The sequence below is a fragment of the Crocuta crocuta genome, unplaced genomic scaffold, assembly GCF_008692635.1.
Source record: "Crocuta crocuta isolate KB4526 unplaced genomic scaffold, BGI_CrCroc_1.0 scaffold3, whole genome shotgun sequence".
NCBI lineage: Eukaryota > Metazoa > Chordata > Mammalia > Carnivora > Hyaenidae > Crocuta > Crocuta crocuta.
In genome coordinates, this window is record NW_027529934.1 from 16,714,767 (window position 1) to 16,738,193 (window position 23,427).

The 23,427-nt window shown below is 39.3% G+C and overlaps 2 protein-coding genes across 4 annotated transcripts in view; one reads left to right on the plus strand and one right to left on the minus strand.

Annotated features, from left to right (window-relative positions):
* RABGAP1L (RAB GTPase activating protein 1 like) overlaps positions 1-23,427 on the minus strand; it is a 674,356-nt gene that overhangs the window by 70,023 nt on the left and 580,906 nt on the right. The window lies entirely within an intron of this gene.
* On the plus strand, positions 14,655-14,821 carry COPS9 (COP9 signalosome subunit 9). Its single transcript, XM_077763352.1, is given in 2 exon segments — positions 14,655-14,708; positions 14,711-14,821. Coding segments are annotated over 2 exon segments (165 nt in total).

Sequence of the window (23,427 nt, forward strand, 5' to 3'; positions counted from 1 at the left end):
ATAGGAGAATGGAGACTATGCCTATAAAAATTAAAATGAATGAGGCAGATAAATCAATGTTTTGTTTTGTTTTTAAGAATTACCAAACAAGACAGATCAAAAAATTATAAATGGTGCAGCTCAGATCTTTCAGTGGTTGTGTTTAATAAACAGAAATAGCACTTTAGTTTGGGAGCTAAAATTTGTTTTAAGTTCCGTCCTGTCTTCCTCCCTCCCTCCCCACCTCCCTTTCTTCCCTCTTTCTCTCTCTTTCTTTCTTTCGAGAGAGACAGAGCCCACGTGAGTGAGCAGGGGAGGGGCAAGAGACAGAATCTCAAGCAGGCTCCAGGCTGTCAGTACGCACCTCAACACTGGGTTCCAGCCCACCAACCGTGAGCTTATGGCCTGAGCCACAAGCAAGAGTCAGTTGCTTAACCAAGCCACCCAGGTGTCCCTGGAACAAATTTTTTAAGACATAAAACATGCCTGCTTCTCCCACCACCAATAATTTCTGGAAATCTCACGGAGGGCAACCTTCACAATCTCCCAATAGTGCCTCAAATGTAGCTACTCAATGTTCACCTTCTGATATATTTATAAATAGAACTATATGAAATATATTATATATAATATATATTAATATATATAAATTAAAAACTATATGGAATATAACTATGCATAACATATGTATCACTTGCTAATTGCCTCTAACTATGTGCTCTACCCTTGTTTTTTAGGAATACATTTTTAAGCTAGGTGCATAGCCTTCAGCTAAAATTATGCTTCCTAGTCTTCTCTGCATCTAGCTATGGCCAGTAAAAAGTTTTGGCCAATGGAATCAGTAGAATTGATATGTGAAACTTCCTTCAAAGGAAGAAGTATGCTCTCCAATTCCAATTTTCATCCTTTCCTCCAACTTGAATATAGACCTAGAAAATGTGGTGGACGAACATGAGGACAACATCCCTAATGACGGTACAGCAACAAGACAGGAATCCCGAGTCTGGTTTGCGGATTTCGACATAGTGATCACCGCCAATGTGGACCGCACACACTCAGACTGATACTGAAGAGGAAAATGAAGATCTACTCTGTTTAAGCCACTGTCTGTTTAGGTCTCTTTGTTAACTAGTACTTTTTTGTTGTCGTTTACATCTGCCTTCTTCATTTATTTTTTTCCTTGTGGGAGGAGCTGAAACAAATTTTAAGGGTGTTTTCATTTTCCCCCTAAATATGAATCATTCAAATAAAACCAAGTGCCTATAGAAATGCAGTGAAGTAAGGGGAAAGAAAGAACAGGGGTCCAGGGTGGCAGGGGGAGGTGGGTGCTGTCCGCACGTACTGTACACACGAGTGCTGTATGACTCACCTGCTCAGCACTCCCTCCCCAGAAGGCAGGCACGAGCACCTATTTTAAGAGTTAACCTGTACTTTAATAAAATAAATAGTACATTTTTGTGACTAGAATTCTCTTTTTGGTTTTGGCCTTTTTTCCTTCTGGATTTCCATCTGACCTCTTTAGCGCCTGCGTCACAATTTTCAGTGATGTGTAAGTGTTATGAGGTCCCATCACTGACTTGATTAGATGGCAAAGCAAGAAGGTAAGTTCAGATATATTAACGTGAAAGTTTTTTTTATTATTACTATTTGTTTATTTTGAGAGAGAGAGAGAAAACATGAGCAGGGGAGTGGCAGAGAGAGAGAGGGAGAAAGAATCCCAAGCAGGCTCTGCACTGGCAGCACAGAGCCCGATGTGGGGTTCGAACTCATGGACCCTGAGATCATGACTTGAGCTAAAACCAAGAGTTGGATGTTTAAATGACTGAACCACCCAGGCGCCCCATGGTGACAGTCTTAAAAATCTAGCCAGGTGAGGACAGTTATACAGATCAATTTAGAGTCCAGAAATAAACCCTTATATGTGTGGTCAACTATTGTTTGACCAGATACCAAGTATATTCAATAGTATTTTCAACAAACGGTGCTAGGATAATTGGAAATTGCTATGCAAAAAATGTATGGAAAATACTATTNATTTCAATTTTTGAGGACTTTGATAGAAACAAATCACAGACCTAAATGTAAGAGCTAACACTAAAAAATGTTTAGAAGAAAATATCTGTGACTTGGATTAGGCAAAGATTTCTTAGCTAGGATGCAAAAAGCATAATCCATGAAAGAAAAAAAATCAGTAAGTATAAAACTTTTGCTCTTCAAAAGCCATCGTTAATTCTCTGAATAGGTCTGCATTCAATTAAAGAAACAACCAGGCAAAAAAAGAAAGAAAAGACAAGACATCATTAAGAACACAAAAAGGAAAGCTGCAGATTGGGAGAATGCATTTATAAATCATTTATCTGATAAAGGACTTAGGCCCAAACATAGAAAGAACTACCATGACTCAACAAGAAGACATATTTGTCTTCAATCCCATTAAAAATGGGCAAAAGCTTTGAACAGACATTTTACCAAAGAAGATAAACAAATGGATTGGCTAATAAGTACCTGAAAAGATGTTCAATATCATTAGGAAAACGTAAAAAAACCCAGCCCTTCAAAAGAGAGATTACTATATCCCCACTGGAACAGTTATAATGAAAAAGACTAACATCATCCAGGGTTGTTGAGGAGATGGACAAATTGGAATCCTTGTATACTGTTGGTGGGAATGTAAAAACTGCCACTTTGGCAAAGTTTGGCAGTTTCTTAAGAAATTAAACATAAGCTTACTACACAACTCAGCAATTCCACTCCTAGGCATCCACCCAAGAAAAATGAAAACATATGTTCACCCAAAAACTTGTATGGAAATGTTCATAGGAATATTATTCATAGTAGCTAAACACCAGAAACAAGTAAAAAAAAATCCACCAACTAGTGAAGAGATCAACAAAATGTGGGCTATCCATATAGCAGAATACTACTGTGCAACAAAAAGGAACAACTGATATGTGCAATGGCAGAGATGAACCTCAAAATCCTCACACTAAGTGAAAGAAGGCAAGTACCAAAGACTATACATTAGATGACTTCCTGCATATGAAATTTCTGGAGAATGCAAAAATATAACAACAAAAGTGGATTACAGGTGACTGAGTGGAGTGGGATGGGGACGGACTACAGAGGAGGATGAGGGAACTTCTTGGGGTAACAGAAGTGCTCTAAAACTGGATGTGGTCATGGATGCATGACTCTATAACTTCTTCCTGAATTTCAAGTGGGTTCATGGGTACCCATCTAAGGATCTTTCCTAGCCTTTTCTGCAGCTTGATGGGGACATGTGACTAAGTCTGGATACAAGCATAGGAGATGTATGCCACTTTGTACCAGTGCCCTTAGAAGGGAAGGGATGTATTTTCCCCTCTCTTTCTCCTACTGGCAGGGAAATGGGAAGAGCTCTAACAACTCCTCGGACCCACAGACGGAAGCAGCCTGTGAGGATGGCAGGGCTGTCCTACTGGCCTTGGACCTTTCAACCCTGGACCGTATATGAGAAAACCACTGGATTTTAGGGTGATACAATTACATTACAGAAAACGAAGAATGGAGTTCACCACTCAACGGTTGCTAACTGAAAAGTATCTTAAGCAGCAGCTATCTTTATGAAGTGTTTGCAGACCAGCAGTAAGAATGTTCTTGTCTAATTACAGAAAAATTATGCAACAACTTCTGTTAGTTTGCAATATTTAAGATCTGTTGTAGACAATATACTGGGAAATCTATCCTGGACACTGGTATATATCTGAAGTGTTTGCTTCGAAAGAATGTTCCAGAAAGTTATTGAAGCTTGATACTTATCTTTAGGTGTCAGAATTTATTTTCTGAAACAATGAATTGCCAGTATTTTTCATTTCACACAACCACTGGCATTTAAAAAAATGCTACATTAAATCTGTCCTTTTTCTTTTTCCTATAGTTCTCTAATGAAACTTTAAGATAGTTAAACAGCACAAAAAGCCTTTTGTCGACGGCTCATTTATATAAGGAAGGTATATTTACTTACCTGGCGCCTGACTGAAAATAGAACCATGACAGGTAATCAGCCAAAAGACTGCTGAAAATCAGAAGGCAGTGCCCTTTCCTCCACCGAGTAAGCTTTTGGTAAATGTATCTACCTTCTCCGGAAGATTGCATCACTAAAACAGGTATGCTGCTCTACAGGTGAGACAGGAGAAACTGCCTGTGCAAACTGACAGTCCACAGGACAAACCTTCTATGTGTAGAAACCCCAGGTTTAATACTGCTAACTTACTCATGTGGCAATGAGGTGTAAGTCAAAACTTCAGGGGAAAACAGTCAAAATCTGTACAGTTCTATCTATGGTTTATCACATGGTCTCGTAAATAGGTATGGAGAGTGGACTACGAATGGGCATCTCTACTTAGAGACAATGGTACAGGCTGGCTCATATACCATAAAGATGTAAGCTTTCACACAGTGGCAATAATTAAGCTGAGTGATTGTGCTGTTTACTGGGTATACCAGATGGCAATGGAAATGACAGTGAGAAAAGCTGATGTCATTAAAAGGCACATTACTATTTTCCAGGTTAAAAAAAATCCAAACATATAGTCGATAAACACCTGAAATAAATTTTATTGTTAAATGCATCTTTTTCTGAAAATGTGGTAGAGACCACAGAATTCACAGGTAACTTCAACTAGCTAGCAGGCCTCATCTCTCAGATTGGAATGCATTTTCCATAAGAAATAATGGCAATAAGTAGACATAGTTGGCACTGTCCCAAACAGATTGGGCTGGCATCCTCTCATCTGCACTTGTTTATAACTTGCTTTTTAGTCATTAGGCATTTCTAGGTGGAGGTGTGCTCTTCCCTGAGACCGCTGAAACTTTTTGTGATCAAAGACCATGTGTTGGCTTTTGCAGAATGTCTTGCAGTGAGGCATGGTATAGCCCTGGCATTTATAAGTGCATGTTCCAGCTCAAGGAGGGATGAGACAAGAATCTTATCCTTTGGGCTTATCCAGGACAATGGATACGAGCTGACCTGTCCACATTTGCCTGCCTGGGGCCTTTTGTGAGTTACATTTGAGAGGCTATTGGCAGAGAAAAGGAGTGAAATCTACAGAGCCGGATACAGTCATCTGTCTCAGGTGGATCTGGAACATATGGCTAGTATTTCATTAACACCTGCAGGCCACAGACAGTGCCACCGACCAAATTTTAGGTTTTTTATTTTACCAAACAATGAGTTTGTGCAGCACAAATACTTAGGCGAAAATCAAATCTTATCTATTGACTCATTTGGCCTACAAAGCAAAAACAGGACTGCCAAGTGTAGGAGCTATGTGAGCAGCAATGCCAGAAACAGCAACTGGAGGAAGTTTTTGAACTAAGCAGGGCTTTTTGTATTACTCCAAACCTGGCCAGCAAATCACAGAAGCTCTAGGGAGAAAACTGGGATATTCAGAATAAAACACGGCCTGGTCGTAGCAGTAGTTTAAAAACCACTATCTCCAGAGTCATCTAGATCTCCATTTTTCACCATCGAGGCAAGCACAGCCGGACATGGGAGCCATAAGGATCTCTTCCTGCTCAGTCATGTGTCTCTATATCTGATTATAAGAACCACAGAGATAGCAGCGGAGCTTTGATTTTTATAACAATAAATGATGATACAATTATATAACAGAATTATGTAATAGGTGTATTTGAATGGACTATTTTCAACATATTGAAATCTAACAAAATAAAAGATGTCATTACCAAGCAGATAGTATGCTCACAAAATTTATTGCCAGTCTTATAAGCATATTCTCAGATTTTATAAGCATTAATTAAAAATCTCAAAATATCCTTTATAGGTAAATGGGACCCCTTCTCACAGAAAGATAAAGCTTAGAAAAGATAACAAAACTACTCACCTCATACAGATTTGCCTTCAGTTTAGCTACTGCATTATTCTGCATGTATTCAGCTGAACAGCTTGTATTCATTACTAAATTACACAACAGTTTGTTTTCTTAAATAGATGTTTTTAGGAATTTTTTGCTGCCTTATCAAGTAAAAATATCTTTGAGACAAGCAACAGCAACAACAAAAATAAGCCAGGCTTCATAAAAATTAAAAACTTCTATGCAAAAAAAGACTTATCGAGAAAGTCAAAAGATGACCTACGGGGATGAGAGAAAATATTTGCGTCTCATATATCTGATAGGGGTTTGATATCCAAAATAGGCAAAGAACTCTTAAAACTCAATCCAAGACAAACAATCCAGCTAAAAAATGGGCCAAGGGCTTGAGTAGATATTTCTCTACAAAAGATATACAAATGGCTAATAAGCACATGAAAAATGTTCAACATTATTAGCCATTAAGGAAATGCAAATCAGACCCACTAGGATATACCGCTTCATATCTACCAGGATGGCTAGAACAAAAGACAAAATAAAAACCACAGAAAATAATTGTTAGGTGGTAGAGAAAATGAGAACTTTTACAACATTGCTGATGGGAAGTGTAAAATGGTTCAGCTGTAGAAACAGCACAGCAGTTTTCCACAGTAGCAGATAAGTTACCCGGTAGGTTAAATACAGAAGGACAGTCTGAGCAAGCAATTCCACTTGTAGGTATACACCATCAAGAACTGAAAACAAGGACTCTGATACTTGTACACCCATGTTCACTACAGCATTATTCACAGTAGTCAAAAGTCGGAGACAATCCAATGTTCCAACAACAGATGAGTGAATCAACAGAATGTGGGATATACACAAAATGGAAAGCGTGCAGCCACTGAAAGGACTGAAGTCCTGACACGGGCTACAACATGGACACAGCATGCATGAACCTTGAAAACTTTATATGAAGGGAAATAAGCCAGACACAAGAGGACAAATATTAACATGATTCCACTTATATGAAATAACTAGAATAGGGAAATACACGGAGACAGAAGATATATTAGCAATCATGAGGGATTAGGAGAATTGAGGGAAATAGGAAAGAACTGCTTAATACTGAAGTACAGAGCTTCTGTGGGGAGCAGGGAGGAAATGGGGGAGAAAAAAGTTTTGGAGATAAGAGGTGGGAATAGTTTTGGAAATCAACTGGTGAGTGTAATTAATGCTATGGAACTAAACTATATAGTTAAAATGGTTAAAAAGGCCAAATCTATGTTATATATATTTTATCATGATAAATAATACCTTAAAAAACACAATGAGGTACCACTTCACACCCATGAGGATGGCTGGATTTAAAAAACAAAAAACAAAAAATAAGAAGTGTTGGCAAGGATATGGAGAAAATGGAACCCCCATACATTGCTGGTGGTGATATACACTGGTTCAACTGTTGTAGAAAACTGTTTGGCGGCTCCTCAAAAAGTTAAACATAGAATTACAATATGTATATTCAAAAAAAAAAAAAAAAGGAAAACGAGCTCTTGTACAAGGACACATACAGCAGCACTATTCTCAATGGCCACAAAGTGGAAACAGCCCCAGTGTCCAACAAGAGATGAAGGCATAAACGAACTGTGGAATATGCCTACAGTGGAATATTGTTTAGCCAGGAAAAGGGATGAAATACTGATATGTGCTACAGTTTGGACAAACTTTAGAAATATTATGGTAAGTGAAAGAAGCAAAATACAAAAGGTCACATATTATATGAAATATCCAGAACAGATAAATCCAGAGACAGAAGGCAAATTCAGTGGTGGTGCCAGTGGCTGGGAAGGAAAAGGGGAGTGGGGAGAAATGGCTTAATGGATAAGGGGTTTGGGGAATGTTTTGGAACTAGAGAGAGGTGTTGGCTGCACAACATTGTGAATGTGCTACATATCATTGAATTGTTCACTTTAAAATGGAGAATTTTACGGAGAGTAGAAGGGTTACCAGGGGCTGGGGGCAAGAGGAAATTGGTCAAAGGGTACCAAATGCCAGTTATATGATGATGAAGTTCTAGAGAGCTAATTAATGTACAGCATGGTGGCTCTAGTTATGATAATGTATACTTAACATTCACTAGGAGAGGAGATCTTAATGTGTGATCATACCCCCGCAAGACGACAGGTAACCAGGAGAGTGATGGAGATGTCAAGTCAAGACACCTAGCAGCTTAAATTGCTTTTCTTTTTCAAGGCAGGTATTAAATGATTCTTCAGATCAATTATGTGTTCATCAAATCATGGAGTGAACTAAGATTCCAAAATAAAACACTTAATTATGGAGTCAAAGTTCATATAATTTAACTTTCTATCTGATGCTCGGATTTCCCCAGTAACATCCCTAAGTGACTATAGGTGGCTTAAACATATGTAGTAATTTACTGGGACACCTACAGGCATTGAGAGGAATTCATTCATGTTTGGATGAACAGCTCTAATTGTCAGTTTTCTTTTCCTCAATACTCAGGTGAAAAGCATATCTCTAGCAGCCTCTGCTCATTAACCACATTTCTGTCTTCTGTTCCAACTTCCACACATAGTCCTTTTCAGGACCTGAAGACCATTCCTGTATCTCCAGTATTCCCCTTCCCCAACAAGCACAATTTCCCTTGGGGTCGGTTTTACCAGCCTGCACCCTCCATTCAGCTATATGCCAGGTGCTTTAGTACAATGGCATCCAGGTTATGATCTCCTCTTTGCTCATATTCTACACTTACATTTTTTCCATAGTAAATCTACAGTTCCTTTATGATGACAAAATGACTTAAAAAAAACTGTGTCATGGGTCCCATTAGAGTACGTTCTCTGAACACTGACTAAAATATGCTTCATGACAAGATCTATAGTCCAAGTCTGAAAAGAAAAAAAAAAAGAATCAGAGCAGAATAGACAAGAAATACTTCTTTCTAGGATTCTTAAATTCACACGAGGGATCTTTGATCTGAAAGGGCTGATCCAAGTCTTTTACTATAAAGATGAAAAATTTAGAACTAGAAAGGTCAAAGAAACCACCGCATTTAAATCATGAGCCAGTGTTTTTGACAGTTCTGTAAAATTAAGGTCTCCCCCACTTAAAACCTTTTAAACAGCTTTGTGCTGTCCCTTGTCCAGGGTCCACAATTTCCTTCACGTGAATACTGAAGACCGTTCATGGTTGGTTCCTACTGTCTTCCCCGGGCTAATTGCAAATTCCTCCCTGGTGCCCTCACCCCCATTCTATGTGCCGTTATTTAAATTCTTCTTTTGCTCATCTCTAAGACTTAGAATATTCTTCCCCCTCTTCCTGGAACACCCTCCCCTTTACCCTCATTCTCTTTAGCCTACTGAGTCCTGTCTTTCAGCTCTTCCCTGACCCCTAATTTGGACGAGGTCTCCCTATTTGTTCCTATAGAACCCAGAACCCCTAATGTGGATTCGGTCTCCCTGTATATCCCCATAGGACTTGGCACTTCCTCTCTTCACAAAACTCATAACCTTTTTTTGGTGATTATTTGTTTAATATCCATCTTGCCTGCTAGACTGTAAACCCTGTGAAGGTAGGGACCACATTAATCTCGGTGTCTTCTGTAGTCTTAGCACTAACACTTTAGTGGGCACAAAGTATAGAATAAATATTCAATTTTGCAACGGCTTAAATTAGCTTACAATTGTTAAAAAAACATCTATTAAAATGCCATACACTATACAGAATTCTTCTGGACTTGAATCTCCCTTAGCCCTATTGTGTTTCATGGACACAATATTTTAGCCAGATCTTTCTGGATCCTCATTCTGCCAACCAATATGCTAGCCATCCATGTTAGCTATCTACAAATTTGATTTTAAAAAAGCTACAAAAAATATATACTGCCTTTATATAATTAATTGTTCTTCCTTTAAGAAACTATCCAAAGATAATTTTTAATATTAGCTGCCTTTGTATCTGTGTTTGATCTTCTTCTAAACTACCATTTTCTGAACTGTCAAAGTATGTGTTTTTTCCATTAAACCAATAAGTACTCTTAGCTTTGCTCGCAGACTTACTTGAATTAATAGGCTGCAAAGTGAGATTCAAGTCAGATGGCAACAGTGCTACATTTGAACAATAACTCTTGTTATCGTATGTCTCCTCCACAAGTCGGGGAAATTCAAAATAGACAGAGCTGTTAACAGGTTTACTTATTCCTGTCAGTCTGCTTGCTACAGAACAAGGCTCTCTTTCCATGTATAGAGCACAAAGTCAAACATGGAACTTTTGGAATTTAGACAAGCATGTTCACCTTACTATTCGAATCCTGGAAAGAAAGTGAATAGAATCTGATAACAGGGCTGATCACTGCCAGAACAATTCTTAACCTTCAGGATCCATGCTTCGAAGATTCAGAAAGCTCTAATTCTAGGTTTAATGTCTAACTTAACACCTTCCGCAGAAACTGCTTAAGTATAGAAAATGTCAGGATTCTGGGGTGTCTAGGTGGCTCAGTTGGTTAGGCATCTGCCTCTTGATTTTGGCTCGGGTCATGATTTCATGGTTCGTGGGATTGAGCCCTATGTCGGGCTCTGTGCTGACAGTGTGGAACCTGCTTGGGATTCATTTTCTTTCTCTGTCTCTCTGCCCCTCCCCCTACTCATATGCTTTCTCTGTTCCAAAATAAATAAACGTTTAAAAAAATTTTCCGGATTCTGATAATCAAAGGGATACATAATCAAAGGAATATTCAGTGTAATAATTAATGAGTGGGTACAAAACAATGCCATGAGGTTTTTTTGTTCTGTTTTGTTTTTGTTTTGTTTCTTTCACTGTGAGTTTTAAATAGTGATTAAGAGCATTAACTTAGAGGCAGGAAGTCAGTGTTCAAATTCTGACCTTGCCACTTTGCCACGGTGTGTCCCTGAGCTGGTTATTAGTCTGTACTTCTGTCTGACCATCTTGAGAATCCGCCTCAAAACCTGGACTTAGCTCATAGAGTTCTTGTGGAGATTAAATGAGTTAAAAAAAAAAAAAGCGTAACATGTTAAAGGAATTAAATGTACAAATAATGACATGTCATTCTTTTTGTTCTGTGTCTATTTTAGTACTACCGTGAGGAAATGCGGCTTCTGACACTGCAGGACTGGTGGGCCCTACCCTTGATGTATGTCACCTCTCTTGTCTCCATTTGTGAGTAGACGGATGTCCTATGCCTACTCTAAATCTCCTAATCTGAAGCCAGTGCAGAATCAGGAAGGGAAATTAACTCTTTCCCTTTGCGGGGGCACCAAACACACCAAAGGCAAGTACATTTTACTGTTACATGGGCAATTCTCTAAAAGCAGAGAAAGACTGATAATCTACACAAGCAGATAGGCCATCCAGACATTGAGCAAGGTGGGCCAGCACAATGCCAGCAATGCTGTCCTTGCACAGTCAGGCATCATCACATGATCCTGGCCCAGAGGGACCCAGGCCCTGAAACCAGAAGCCAGCTGAGTCCCGTGGGTTTGTCCTAAACAGGTCACAGGTGAGTGAATACTTTCAGTATGAATTCATCATGGATTTTACATCCTGTTCAAATATGTCCAATATATAACCACTGACTACATAGGTTAAAAGACTGAATAGGCTGAATGGCTTCATTTCACCCTGAATGGAATTAGTACTTTTGTTTTACAGTAGTTTTATTTTTCCCTTCAAGATTATTTAAGGCAGGTGACAAGTAGCTCTTTACTGGGAATGCTGGTATCACTTCAAATTTATTTTTACAACCTTTAAGTATTTTCAATTCTTTATTCTCAAGTCTGCTGAGAAGACACAGAATAGTTTCTATGATTCCAGTTGACAGAAAGAACTTTTGCTCAATTACTTCGTTTCCATACTTAACCTACTTTGGTAGAATCTCTATCATGTTTTGACCTGATAAGGGGTGAGAAAAGGTCTTCACCTCTTAGCTAGTGTCTGTTAACGAATGACCTCTTTTCTCCGCTGGGTCCGGTCTCAGTACCCTTATGTACTAAATGCGGTGTGCTGAGTTCCAAACTGCCACTTCCATTGATGATTATAAACAGTGCTCACTTCCTGACGTCATAGGTCAAAGTCCTTCTCAGAAGAAAAATGAACTTGTGAGTCCAGCCAAGTCTATCATACCCCTCTGAGTGAGATGAAATATATTCCCATCTATCTCACCCTCTCTCTCACCCCCCTCTCTGCACTTTGCGCCCTTCCATCAGCGGGAAGGTGGTCATGGAAAACATTTAATTCAGGTGTGACAATCTGGAGTGCTAAGTTACACCTTGGTTTTTCAAATCTTCTTTGAATAGCTCAATTCAATGACAAATTAGACTACAAATTTACAAGTGACATTAATACTTCAGATGGAAGATGTATTTCCTGTCTCTTTAATAAGAAGGAAGCTGAGCAGCCTACACCCAAGAGAGAAAGCAATTTGCACCTTTCAGGCAGGGAGCAATAAAAACGATCATTTTACATGAAGGAATCAAATTAATGTAAGTGTGATTGTTAGGTTGGCGGGCATGGGAAAGCTTTTGGGCTTCGAACCAAGGGTCATATTTTAACTATTAAGAGAAATTAGGCTGACTTTAGCATTTATCAAGTACTGTAAGGTTTTAATACTACCTTGGATACACTGACTCCCAAATCATCAAAGCTGTTACAGTCTATCATCTCGGAATACTTTAATGGATAGATCAGTAAATCCACCTGGGATCTTCCTTCCCTCCCCTTTAAAATTCTTAGGATGTAATTAAGGAAGGAAAAAAAAAATGATTTCAAGATACCTTAATGCACTTGTGAAGCAGCAGGATGAATGTGTTCAAACCCAGCACTAGCGACCTGGAGATTATTTACCCAAGAAGAACAGCCTGAAAAAGATCTGCTCATGAACTGTTCCAACAGGCCCTACAGTGGAAGCCTGGGAAATTAGGATCATTCCACATAAAGACTTCTGAGTATCAACACAGGAGTCTGGCTTTCTGAAGCTTTCCATCTTCTACATACTGTGTATGGCTGATCATTAAGATCCTGATGAGAAAAGCATCTGCCAACGAAATGTCACAAAAAAGAAAAGCAGCACATGTAATCAGTAACTATCCCCACTCATATGGGGACTCGTGGATACCTCAGTCAAATGACTGACTTTTGATTTCGGTTCAGGTCATGATCTCACGGTTCATGAGATCAAGCCCTACATCAGGCTCCATGCTGACAGCATGGACAGGACACCCATATCCTTAAGAGGAGGCCATCACTGTAAACCCTACATTCACAATTATGCTGTGATTTATGTGGGAATATGCAACAGTTTTTCTTTTTTCCTGAAGAAATTACAAGAATCTTTTAGCAAGTAGCTGTCTTTGGAAACCACTTTGTATTTTCTTAACCTGATACATATACATGGTTTTCTTTTATTGTTTGAAGAACAACAGGAGTTATTTGGACAGGGAAAATCTCAGAGCGATAAAGCTCTAAGTAATTTTTATTTTATTTTTTTAAATGCTTATTTATTTTGATGGGACACCTAGGTGGCTTAGTCGGTTAAGCGTCCGACTTTAGCTCAGGTCATGATCTCAGGGTTCATGGGTTAAGCCCCATGTCAGGCTCTGTGCTGACAGCTCAGAGCCTGGAGCCTGCTTCGGATTCTGTGTTTCCCTCTCTTTCTGCCTCTCCCCCGCTTGTGCTTGCTCTCTCTCTCTCTCTCTCAAAAATAAGTAAATAAACATTTAAAAAAAACCCAGAATTTAGTATAAAGGTCTAAGGATAAAATTTTTTTGTAATAACTCTCCCTATGTGTACAGATATTTATGAATATAGCCCACTGTCAGAAACATCACGCACTGCAGACCAATGATTATACCTATGCGGTGCTTCATTTTCCCCCAATACTATTGATTCAATATGTACAGAACAATGCACCAGGCACCAGGCTGGTCTGGGGACACAATGGTAAACAGAAACACACAGCCCTGCTCCCATGGATGTCAGGAGTTAGTGAGAGATTAATCAAATAATCACATAAGTGTCACATGTATTTTCCTATATCTTCAAGGAGAAGAGAGAATGCAAGCTGTGGCCAAGATTTCTCATTGCCAGCCATAAGGAAAGGAAAGTTACTAAAAACCTTTGTGTCTCAGGTAATGTAAGTTAAACGCTGTGTTAGGGGACTGTGGAGAGAATTCAGAGTCCTTGAGCTCTGACAGAGAAAATATCTTTATTTTCTGAAATTACCAGCAACAGATATTATAAATACTTTCATTCATATTAATTATTGCATCTATCTCAAAATATTTATATTTATCATAATTTTGGAATTATGGCAATTATTCTCCTTGCTACCATATCTTGTTATTTAATGTATTAATAAAGAGCACATAGTACTCTAGCATTAATCTGATGTGGGGGAGTTGATGGTGGGCAAAATGGGTGTAGGTAGTCAAAAGGTACAAACTTCCAGTTATAAAGTCATGTCTAGGGGATGAAATATATGGGCAGTATAATTCATAATACTCTACTGCGATGGAATGGGTGAAACAGGCAAAGGGGACTAAAAGGTACAAACTTCTACTTATGAAATAAACAGGACACAGATGGTAGCTAGATTTAGGTAATCACTTTGCAATATATACAAATGTGAAATCACTGTGTTGTACACTTGAAATTAACGTAATGTTGTATGTCAACTACATGTGAATAAAAAATAATACTCCACTGTATTTTTGAAAGTTGCTGAGAGTAGATCTTCAAAGTTCTCATCACAGGGCCAGGGATGCCTGAAGCACCACAGGGTAGATGAAGCTAGCAGTAGACAAGATGTTTCCTGAGGGCGCCAGGCCCTATATGGACCCTATATGGACAGCTCTGGGCTCCTGGCAAACTTGGCAGCCAATGAAAAGGCAGTTCATGCAGACTTTTTAAATGATTTGGTAGATTTATTTGATGTTGATGATATCCATTGAGATACTGGATATGTGCAGTATGTGTGGTCAAGCCTTTGTTATACAGTGGTGTGGTGGACCTCCTCAAAGGAAATTTCAAATGGTTCTAAAGAACTTGTGGACATTACCTGAAATAGGAGATGGTTAACAAGAAAGAGATGGTTTTAACCATCTGTATGAGGCCTGTTTGAATATGACCAACTTTCATCCTTCAATTTAAAAAAAGTAATGCCTTAACTGACAGAGTGGGAGAAAATATTTGCAAATGACATAACAGATAAAGGGTTTGTACCCAAAATCTATAAAGAACTTACCAAATTCAACAACCTAATAACAAATAATCCATTGAAGAAATGGGCAAAAGACATGAATAGACACTTTTCCAAAGAAAACATCCAGATGGCTAACAGACACATGAAAAGATGCTCCACATCATTCATCACCAGCGAAATACAAATCAAGATCACAATGAGATATCACCTCATATCTGTCAGAATGGCTAACGTTAACAACTCAGGCAACGACAGATGTTGGTGAGGATGTGGAAGAAGGGGAACCCTTTTGCACTGCTGGTGGGAATGCAAACTGGTGCAACCATTCTGGAAAACAGTGTGGAGGTTCCTCAAAAAAATTAAAAATAGAACTACACTATGACCCAGCAATTGCACTACTAGGTATTTATCCAAGGGATATAGGTATGCTGTTTCAAAAGGCCACATTACACCCCTGATGCTGATAGCAGTGCTATAGGCAATAGCCAAAGTATGGAAAGAGCCCAAACGTCCATCAACTCATGAATGGATAAAGAAGATATAGTATATACATTACTCAGCGATCAAAAAGAATGAAATCTTACCCTCTGCAACAATGTGGATGGAAGCAGAGTGTATTACGCTAAGCAAAATAAGTCAGTCAGAGAAAGACACATATGTGATTTCACTCACATGTGGAATTTAAGAAACAAAACAGATGAACACAGGGGAAGGGAAGCAAAAATAAGATAAAAACAGAGAGGGAAACAAACCATAAGAGACTCTTAAATACAGAGAACAAACTGAGAGTTACTGGTGGGGTATTGGGTGGGGGTCTGGGCTAAATGGGCTGGGGGAATTAAGGAGGGCACTTGTTGGGATAAGCACTGGGTATTATATATGAGTGATGAGTCACTAAATTCCATTCCTGAAATCATTATTACATTATATGTTAACTAGAATTTAAATTAAAAAAAAAAAGCAATATCTTAAAAAAAAAAGTCCTCATCACAAGGAAAACAAATTGTAATATGTTTGGTGCTGAATGTTAACTAGACTTATTGTGATCATTTTGCAATATACACAGATGTCAAATCATTATGTTGTACATCTGAAACTAATATGTTATATGTCAATTATTTCTCAACTTTTAAAATGTGATTTTTCTCTATTTTGATAACTGTATTTCAATATATTAGTTTCCTGTGTAATTTTATTTTGTGCACTTAAAAGCAGTTTTCTGATAAGGGGTCTATGGACTTAAGCGAACTGCCAAGAGTCCATGACCCCAAAATTGTTAAAAATCCTTGGGCTGTAAAGATGGTTCAGGTCGGAGTAACGATGTCGGCACACCTTGGCAGGTCACTGGAGAAAAGAGATTTCAGTTTTTAATTACCTTTGGGAGAGATGGGAAAGAACAGTGCCATTTCAAAGTTCCAAGTAAAATAAGGGGCCCCTGGGTGGCTTAGTCGGTTAAGCGTCTGACTTTCGCTTAGGTCATGATCTCGCGGTTTGTGGGTTCGAGCCCCGCGTCGGGCTCTGTGCTGACTGCCAGCACAGAGCCTGGAGCCTGTTTCGGAGTCTGTATCTCCCTCTCTCTCTGACCCTCCCCTGCTCACGCAGTCTCTCTCTCTCTCTCTCCTAGAAATAAATACAAATATTAAAAAAAAACAAAAAACAAAAAACAAAGTTCCAAGTAAAATGAAAAAGAGTAACAGAGTGGTAAGTATGAATTTACCTTCAGGTTTTACTGTATTTCTGAATAAATGTTATTTTCTGATGACAAATCTGTGGATATACAGTTTGTGTGGCTATAAATGATGTATGTATTGAGAAGCACAGTGTGCATATATTTTAGAGAAGTCACCTAACTGTGATGACCACAGGAAGGGTCAGTTTTTACATATGTGGTAGATGACTGTTCAGCAAACAGGCACTTGCCCCTCCTCTCCCTCCATGGTGGTATATACTTTCTGCCCCACCGTGTTGGAAGTGACCTTCTGATTTGCTTCATCCAATGGGAACATGGATACAAACTGAAGTGTGCCAGCTCTGAATCCAGGCCTTTAAAAGGCATCTAATGTTCCCACTGACCCTTCTGGGAATTTCTAAACTCTTGTCAGAAGAAGGATATGCTCCAGGCAGCCTACTGATTACAAAAAATACTGAGAGGTATGGAACAGATCTAACCAAATCTGGGTCCTGAAACTAGGTAAACTCAGCTGTATCAGCTGTGCTCCGCCAAGATCAGCCATGCCCTAGACATCCGCAGACTCCTAAGGGAAAGAGAAATGCTTACCGGGATGTGCAACGGGATTTAGAGTTGTTTGTTGTGCAGCAATATCTAAGAAAATACGTTAAGTTCTCTTGAAAAACTTTGCCTGATTAACTAATGCTCTCTGTTCCCTTTATAAAGAAATTGGATACCCTGAGCATGCTTAACACTTGTGGTGACTAAGCCACAACTGAGTTTATGTTTACAAGAGAGTTGAGGCACCTGGGTGGCTTAGTCGGTTCAGTGTCTGACTTTGGCTCGGTTCATGGTATCATGGTTCATGGGTTCAAGCTTGTGCTCTCTCTCTCTCAAAAGTGAATAAACATTAAAAAAGATTTATTTTAAAGAGTGTATTGCGGGGCACCTAGGTGGCTCATGGTACATGAGATCGAGTTGCATGTGGGGCTCTGGGCTGACAGTGGGGGTCCTGTTTGAGATTCTCTTTCCCTCACTCTTTGCTCCTCCCCAGCTCACTTGCACACATGCTCTCTCAAAATAAATGAAAAAAAAAAAAAAGATGTAAAAAGTTGTAAAACAAACCTCTACAAAATTTGCATTAGATTGCTTCATAAGTTTACTAATTTGTTGTTCTCTTAAGAAAATAAACTATGGGACGCCTGGGTGGCTCAGTGGATTAAGCATCCGATTTTGGCTCAGGTCATGATCTCACAGTCTGTGACTTCGAGCCCTACTCTGACAGCTCAGAGCCTGGAGCCTGCTTCAGATTCTGTGTCTCCCTCTGACTCTCCCCCACTCACGCTCTGTCTGTCTCTCTCAAAAATTAAATGTTATTTTTTCAATTAAAAAAATTTTTTAATGTTTATTTACTTTTGAGGAAGAGAGAGAGACAGAGAAACAGACAGAGTTTGAGTGGGGGATGGGCAGAGAGAGAGGGAGACACAGAATCCGGAGTAGGCTCTAGGCTCTGAGTGGTCAGCACAGAGCCCAACACAGGGCTCGAACTCACTGATGGCAAGATCACGACCTAAGCTGAAGTCAGATGCTTAAATGACTGAGCCAAACAGGCACCCCCAAAATGAGTAAATGTTTAAAAAAATTTTTTTAAATAAACAAAGAAAGAAAATTAGAAAGCATTATGTGTTTCAAAATTCCTATTCTAAGAAAGGGTATTAAGGTTCCTCTAACAAAATTGATAATGAATATATACTGATGTTTTAAGTTAAAATAAATGTTCAGGTCAGTAGGTACTGTTTTTTTCTGCTTCATCCCCTGAGCCAACTTTTTCTCTTAACCAACTACAGTCCTGACTGTGTCAGACTTAGGAAGGCTTCTTCAATATTTCAGCCTGTCAGAAATCCTATTGTGGGCATTATAATAATCAGGGCTCCAGTGTTAAGTTTTGCTTTGTTTTGCTGCAAATCCTGTTTAGAAGCCAGCCTGTAGTGCTGGCACTGAGTCTGAATGCTCCAATTTCATTTCATATTGAGTTTGAGCACTGTGGTACGTTTTTGATATGATACTGGCTTCTCCAATAATTTAATCATCATTTTAAAATTTGTTAAACAAGACCTGAAATCTGATTTGTTAGATTTTTAAAATACAAGGACATTAAATAAGGAATAAAATCTGAACTCCTCCTTCTGACTTTAGAAGTCCTACATTATAACCTGGTTCCCAACTTCCTCCCCAACCGCGTTTCTTACCACTATCTGCCCCCGGCCCCTGGCGCTCCTTCCACACTGTGGCGCCACACTGACCCTCCTGTTTTGCTAATATATAAAACTCTTTACCAATTTGGAGCCTTTTTCTCAGAGCTTTTCTCTGCCTGAGATACACTTTTTCCTAATTTTCCCATGGTTGCCATTCAGATCTCAGATGACACCACAGAGGCCTTCAGTGACTACCCAAATCAAAGCCTCCAATTAATCCCTTTTGATGATATCCCTCCATTTTAAGTCTGTGCATTATACTGATCACTAGCTGATAAATGATATCATTAGCTAATATTTCTGTCTGACTTCTCCCCAAAATAGTCTAAGATTCACAGTGCATATGTCTTTTGTGTTCACACTTCGCTCACAGGGCTTAAAAATACAGCAGAGCACAAAGCAGCAGATCAATGAATATTTTTGATTATTAAACTGAATACAAACATGGATGCTAAAAACAAACAAAAAACCTAGAATAAGATTTTTTAACCACTGTGGACAAGTTAGGACTTAAAAGACAGTATTTTTTATTACATTAAAAAAAATTAATGTATTATGTTTTATGTCTGTTTCTATAACAGACTTCTGTAACTATTTCTATAACATCTTGCAAAAATTTTTTTTGAATGGACTTACAAATCAACATCGTCCCCAGTGTCCAGGATAGAAAGATTATTTCTCAACATCTAAAACAGGATTAAATGCAGGAAAGTTCTAATTATTGTTACAGAAACAGGTTCGATTTCATATTTATTAGCCAAACAACCTATATAGGGACGCCTGGGTGGCTCAGTTGGGTAAGTGTCAGTTCAGCTACAGTCATGATCTCATGGTTCGGGAGTTCAAGCCTCGCGCTGGACTCTCTGCTGTCAGCACTGAGCCCACTTTGGATTTCTTGTCTCCCCACCCCCCATCCCTTCCCTGCTTGTACTCTCTCTCTCAAAAAAAAAAACAAAAAAAAAAAACCACACATAAAAAAATAATTTTTGGAGAGGAATTTACTTATAAAGTCTACTAAAAGTTAATCTCCTATTTCAAGATTTTTTAAAAAGAAATCAGTTTGGGGGCCCCTAGGTAGCTCAGTTAGTTAAGCGTCTGACTTTGGCTCAGGTCATGAGCTCATGGTCCGAGGGTTTGAGCCCTGCATCGGGCACTGCGCAGACAGCTCAGAGCCCAGAGCCTGCTTCGGATTCTGTGTCTCTCTCTCTCTGCCTTTCCCCTGCCCATGTTCTGTCTCTGTCTCTCAAAAATAAATAAACATTAAACAAAATTTTTTTAGGAGAAATCAGTTTGGAATAATATACTAATGCACATATGGCTCTTCCTATGTGCTAGGTATCTCAAGTGCTTTACTTGCATGAACTGATTTAATTCTCACAAAATCCTATAATTCTACAGATGAGAAAAATGAAGCTCAGAGAGGTCATGTAATCTGCCAAAAATCAGAGAGCTAGTTGGAGGTGAGGTGGGATCTGACCCAGTCAGTCTGGCTCCCAAGTCTGTACCCGTATGCTCTAGCCTATTCTGTGTCACCTCACCCGGCACTACTCAGGCAGATTCTCTCTGAGGAACCTGGACTTGTGATTTCAGGGCAGCAAGTGAACTCTCTGCAGACGACAGAGCTGTAAATCGGGATGCTGTGTGGCAGCCATATTTCTTGGGAATGAAGAAGCAGAAAAACGGGTACAGAGAGATAAATAAAGGAGAGGCCAGGAGAGAAGTTAATTAGATGGCAAGAGACAGAAGCATGTTTGCCAGTGTGGTCCAGTGCCAGCTCTCGGCCTGGCCACACCTCTGCCCTTGTGTTTAAAGGGACGCACTCCAGTCTCCATACGAGAAGTCCCCTTTCCTGCCGAAGACAGCTCAAGATTTTATTACTTGGACACTCTAAGAACCTCAACTCCTGTCACAACTGATCAACCAAATGAGGGAAGATTTGGCTCCTGCTACTGCTATTTGGCTCCAGAACATGCACATGCTAAATAACAATGGAGAACAGAAAATGTTCAGAGACTAACAGTTTTTTAAGAATATGGATGAATCAGGGGCACCTGGGTGGCTCAGTGGGTTAAGTGTCCAACTTCAGCTCGGGTCATGATCTTGCGGTCTGTGAGTTCGAGCCCCGTGTCGGGCTCTGTGCTGACAGCCAGCTCAGAGCCTGGAGCCTGCTTCGGATTCTGTATCTCCCTCTCTCTGCTCCTCCCCCACCCATGCTCTGTCTCTCACACAAAAATAAAAATAAACATTAAAAAATTAAAAAAAAAGGAATATGGATGAATCAATTGGCTTTATGGTTTGCTCCAGTCAATATCTGAAATGTATATCCAATGAAGATTTAGAAATAACTATTGATTTCATTGTTTTACCCATCTCTGGCACATGGAATTGCTCTGATGTTTTTTTTCTTTCTAATTTGGCACACTAGATTAAATCAGTGTGCCAACCCAGTAAGGAGAAAGTGATTTCAGAATGCCTACCCTCATCTCCCTTTGATATATCAGATAAACTGTAGCGCCCTGAAGGAGCTCCCTTCCTTTGCTGGCACAGGGCTGCTGCGGTATCTGTCAGTTACGAACATGTATCCAGTGGTAATAGAGCGCAGTCGTGTATGAGCCTGGGTAAGCAGCTTGTGTTAGTGGACATTGCTCTACCACTGAACACCAAGCCTCCTACAGTGATATGTGAACCTGAATTTCTAGACGTGGAACATGGTAAAGCCAGGCCACTTTTTCTCCATTATATTCTTGATACCAAACTTTCCCATTCAAGTTGACACAACAACAATCATTCCAATTTTACAAGGTGAGAAGCTTATCTTTCAACTTATCGCCATAATTTACTTTTCTCATACAGATCAGCTGCTGCTTCTTCCTAAGCAGTATTACTGTATCTATTCCAAGAACTAACCAACATATGTGGACTAATTTCTTTATCACACTGCCATTGACTAGACACTTGTCAACTTTTTTATCTGCACTGTAATGCCCTTTCATACTTTTTCCACAGGTAGCGTGGCCACTGTCAGTCCAATACTACTAGATTATTGTGCAATAACCAATACATCTACTCAGCAGATGGTTTGGCTCATATAAATCCCTCCTATTGATTTTACGTTGCCTTCCCACCACCCTAAGGTTCAAACCTAAGATCCTTTGCACCGTCTTCAAGTCAGAAGGCTTCACGTTTCCTGTAGGACTGATATCCTGATAGTGATTGCCTAATCAAACAAAGTAATTCACCAGGGTCACCCAAAGAGTTCACATTCTCCTGTCCACACACCTCCTCCTTCCACATTGCTATGGTGCCTTAACTATTCAACCCACTCCTTCCTTTAAACCTTCTCTGTTTGAACAACCCTTTCCTTGATAGAAGGGGAACAATTAGTAAGGGCATTCACTGGGCTTAATATGTACAAATGCTCATTTAATCCTTACACTAATCCAATTAGGTGGTACTACTATGTCCCTCAGTTTTCAGATGAGGAAGCTAAAGTTTAGAGAATCTGGGTAATTTAGGAGTAAGTAGCAGATCTAAAACTTCAACTGGACACGGTATAACTTAAAAAGCCCGCAAAGCAGTTAACCTCTGGGCCTTTGGACAAGCTGTTTCCCCTGCTCAGAAAGATCCTACCCTCTTCTACTAGTTGGCAAGTACTGGGTCAGCTTTCAAAGCCCAATTTAAGCGCCCCCAGTCCCTTTTGAAGTCTTCTTCTACACTGCTCAATCAGTGGTGGTTATTCTTTACTTTGTTCTATCCTAGAATAGCCAAATTATCACTCCCATAAATATTTATTTTGTTTCTCTCTTTTACTGGACTGTGAGGTCTTTGGAGGAAGGGATATTCTATTTATACCAGCTCATTGCAATAACCCAAAAATGTTGGGAACACGACATGCTGCCCTAACATACATCAAAATGCAATATTCCTTTCATAACTACTGTATAGATTAAAAAGTTGAAATAATTCAGAATATAAATTAACACTTAACCTGAAATATTCAAGCTTGACAGAAACTATGCATTGGTTATTAGGCCTGTTCACTATTTAAATCATATGTTTTGAATTGAAATACATATTCAAAGCTTCCTTTGGAATGTATAATAAATGTAACAGGTGAGATCTCTTTCCCTTATTTACACAAGTCAGCTACAGAAATAACTGGAAATGGTGGAGGCGGTAAAGCGAATGCTGGCCATTCCTCTCTGACACAGAAGGCCCTGACTGAGGACAACTTCAGAGACTCCCTCCCTCACATGTTTATTATTCCTTGTGTGAGCACCACTCGGGAATTTAAAGATACATGTGTTGGAGGGAGAATGGGGAAAGAGGACAACTTTGTCTCAAAATGCAAGCCAGTTAGTTTCAGCCAGTGAACTACTATAGAAAAAGTAATCTTTTAGGTTTAAAGGAAGGCTGGAATACTGTTCAATG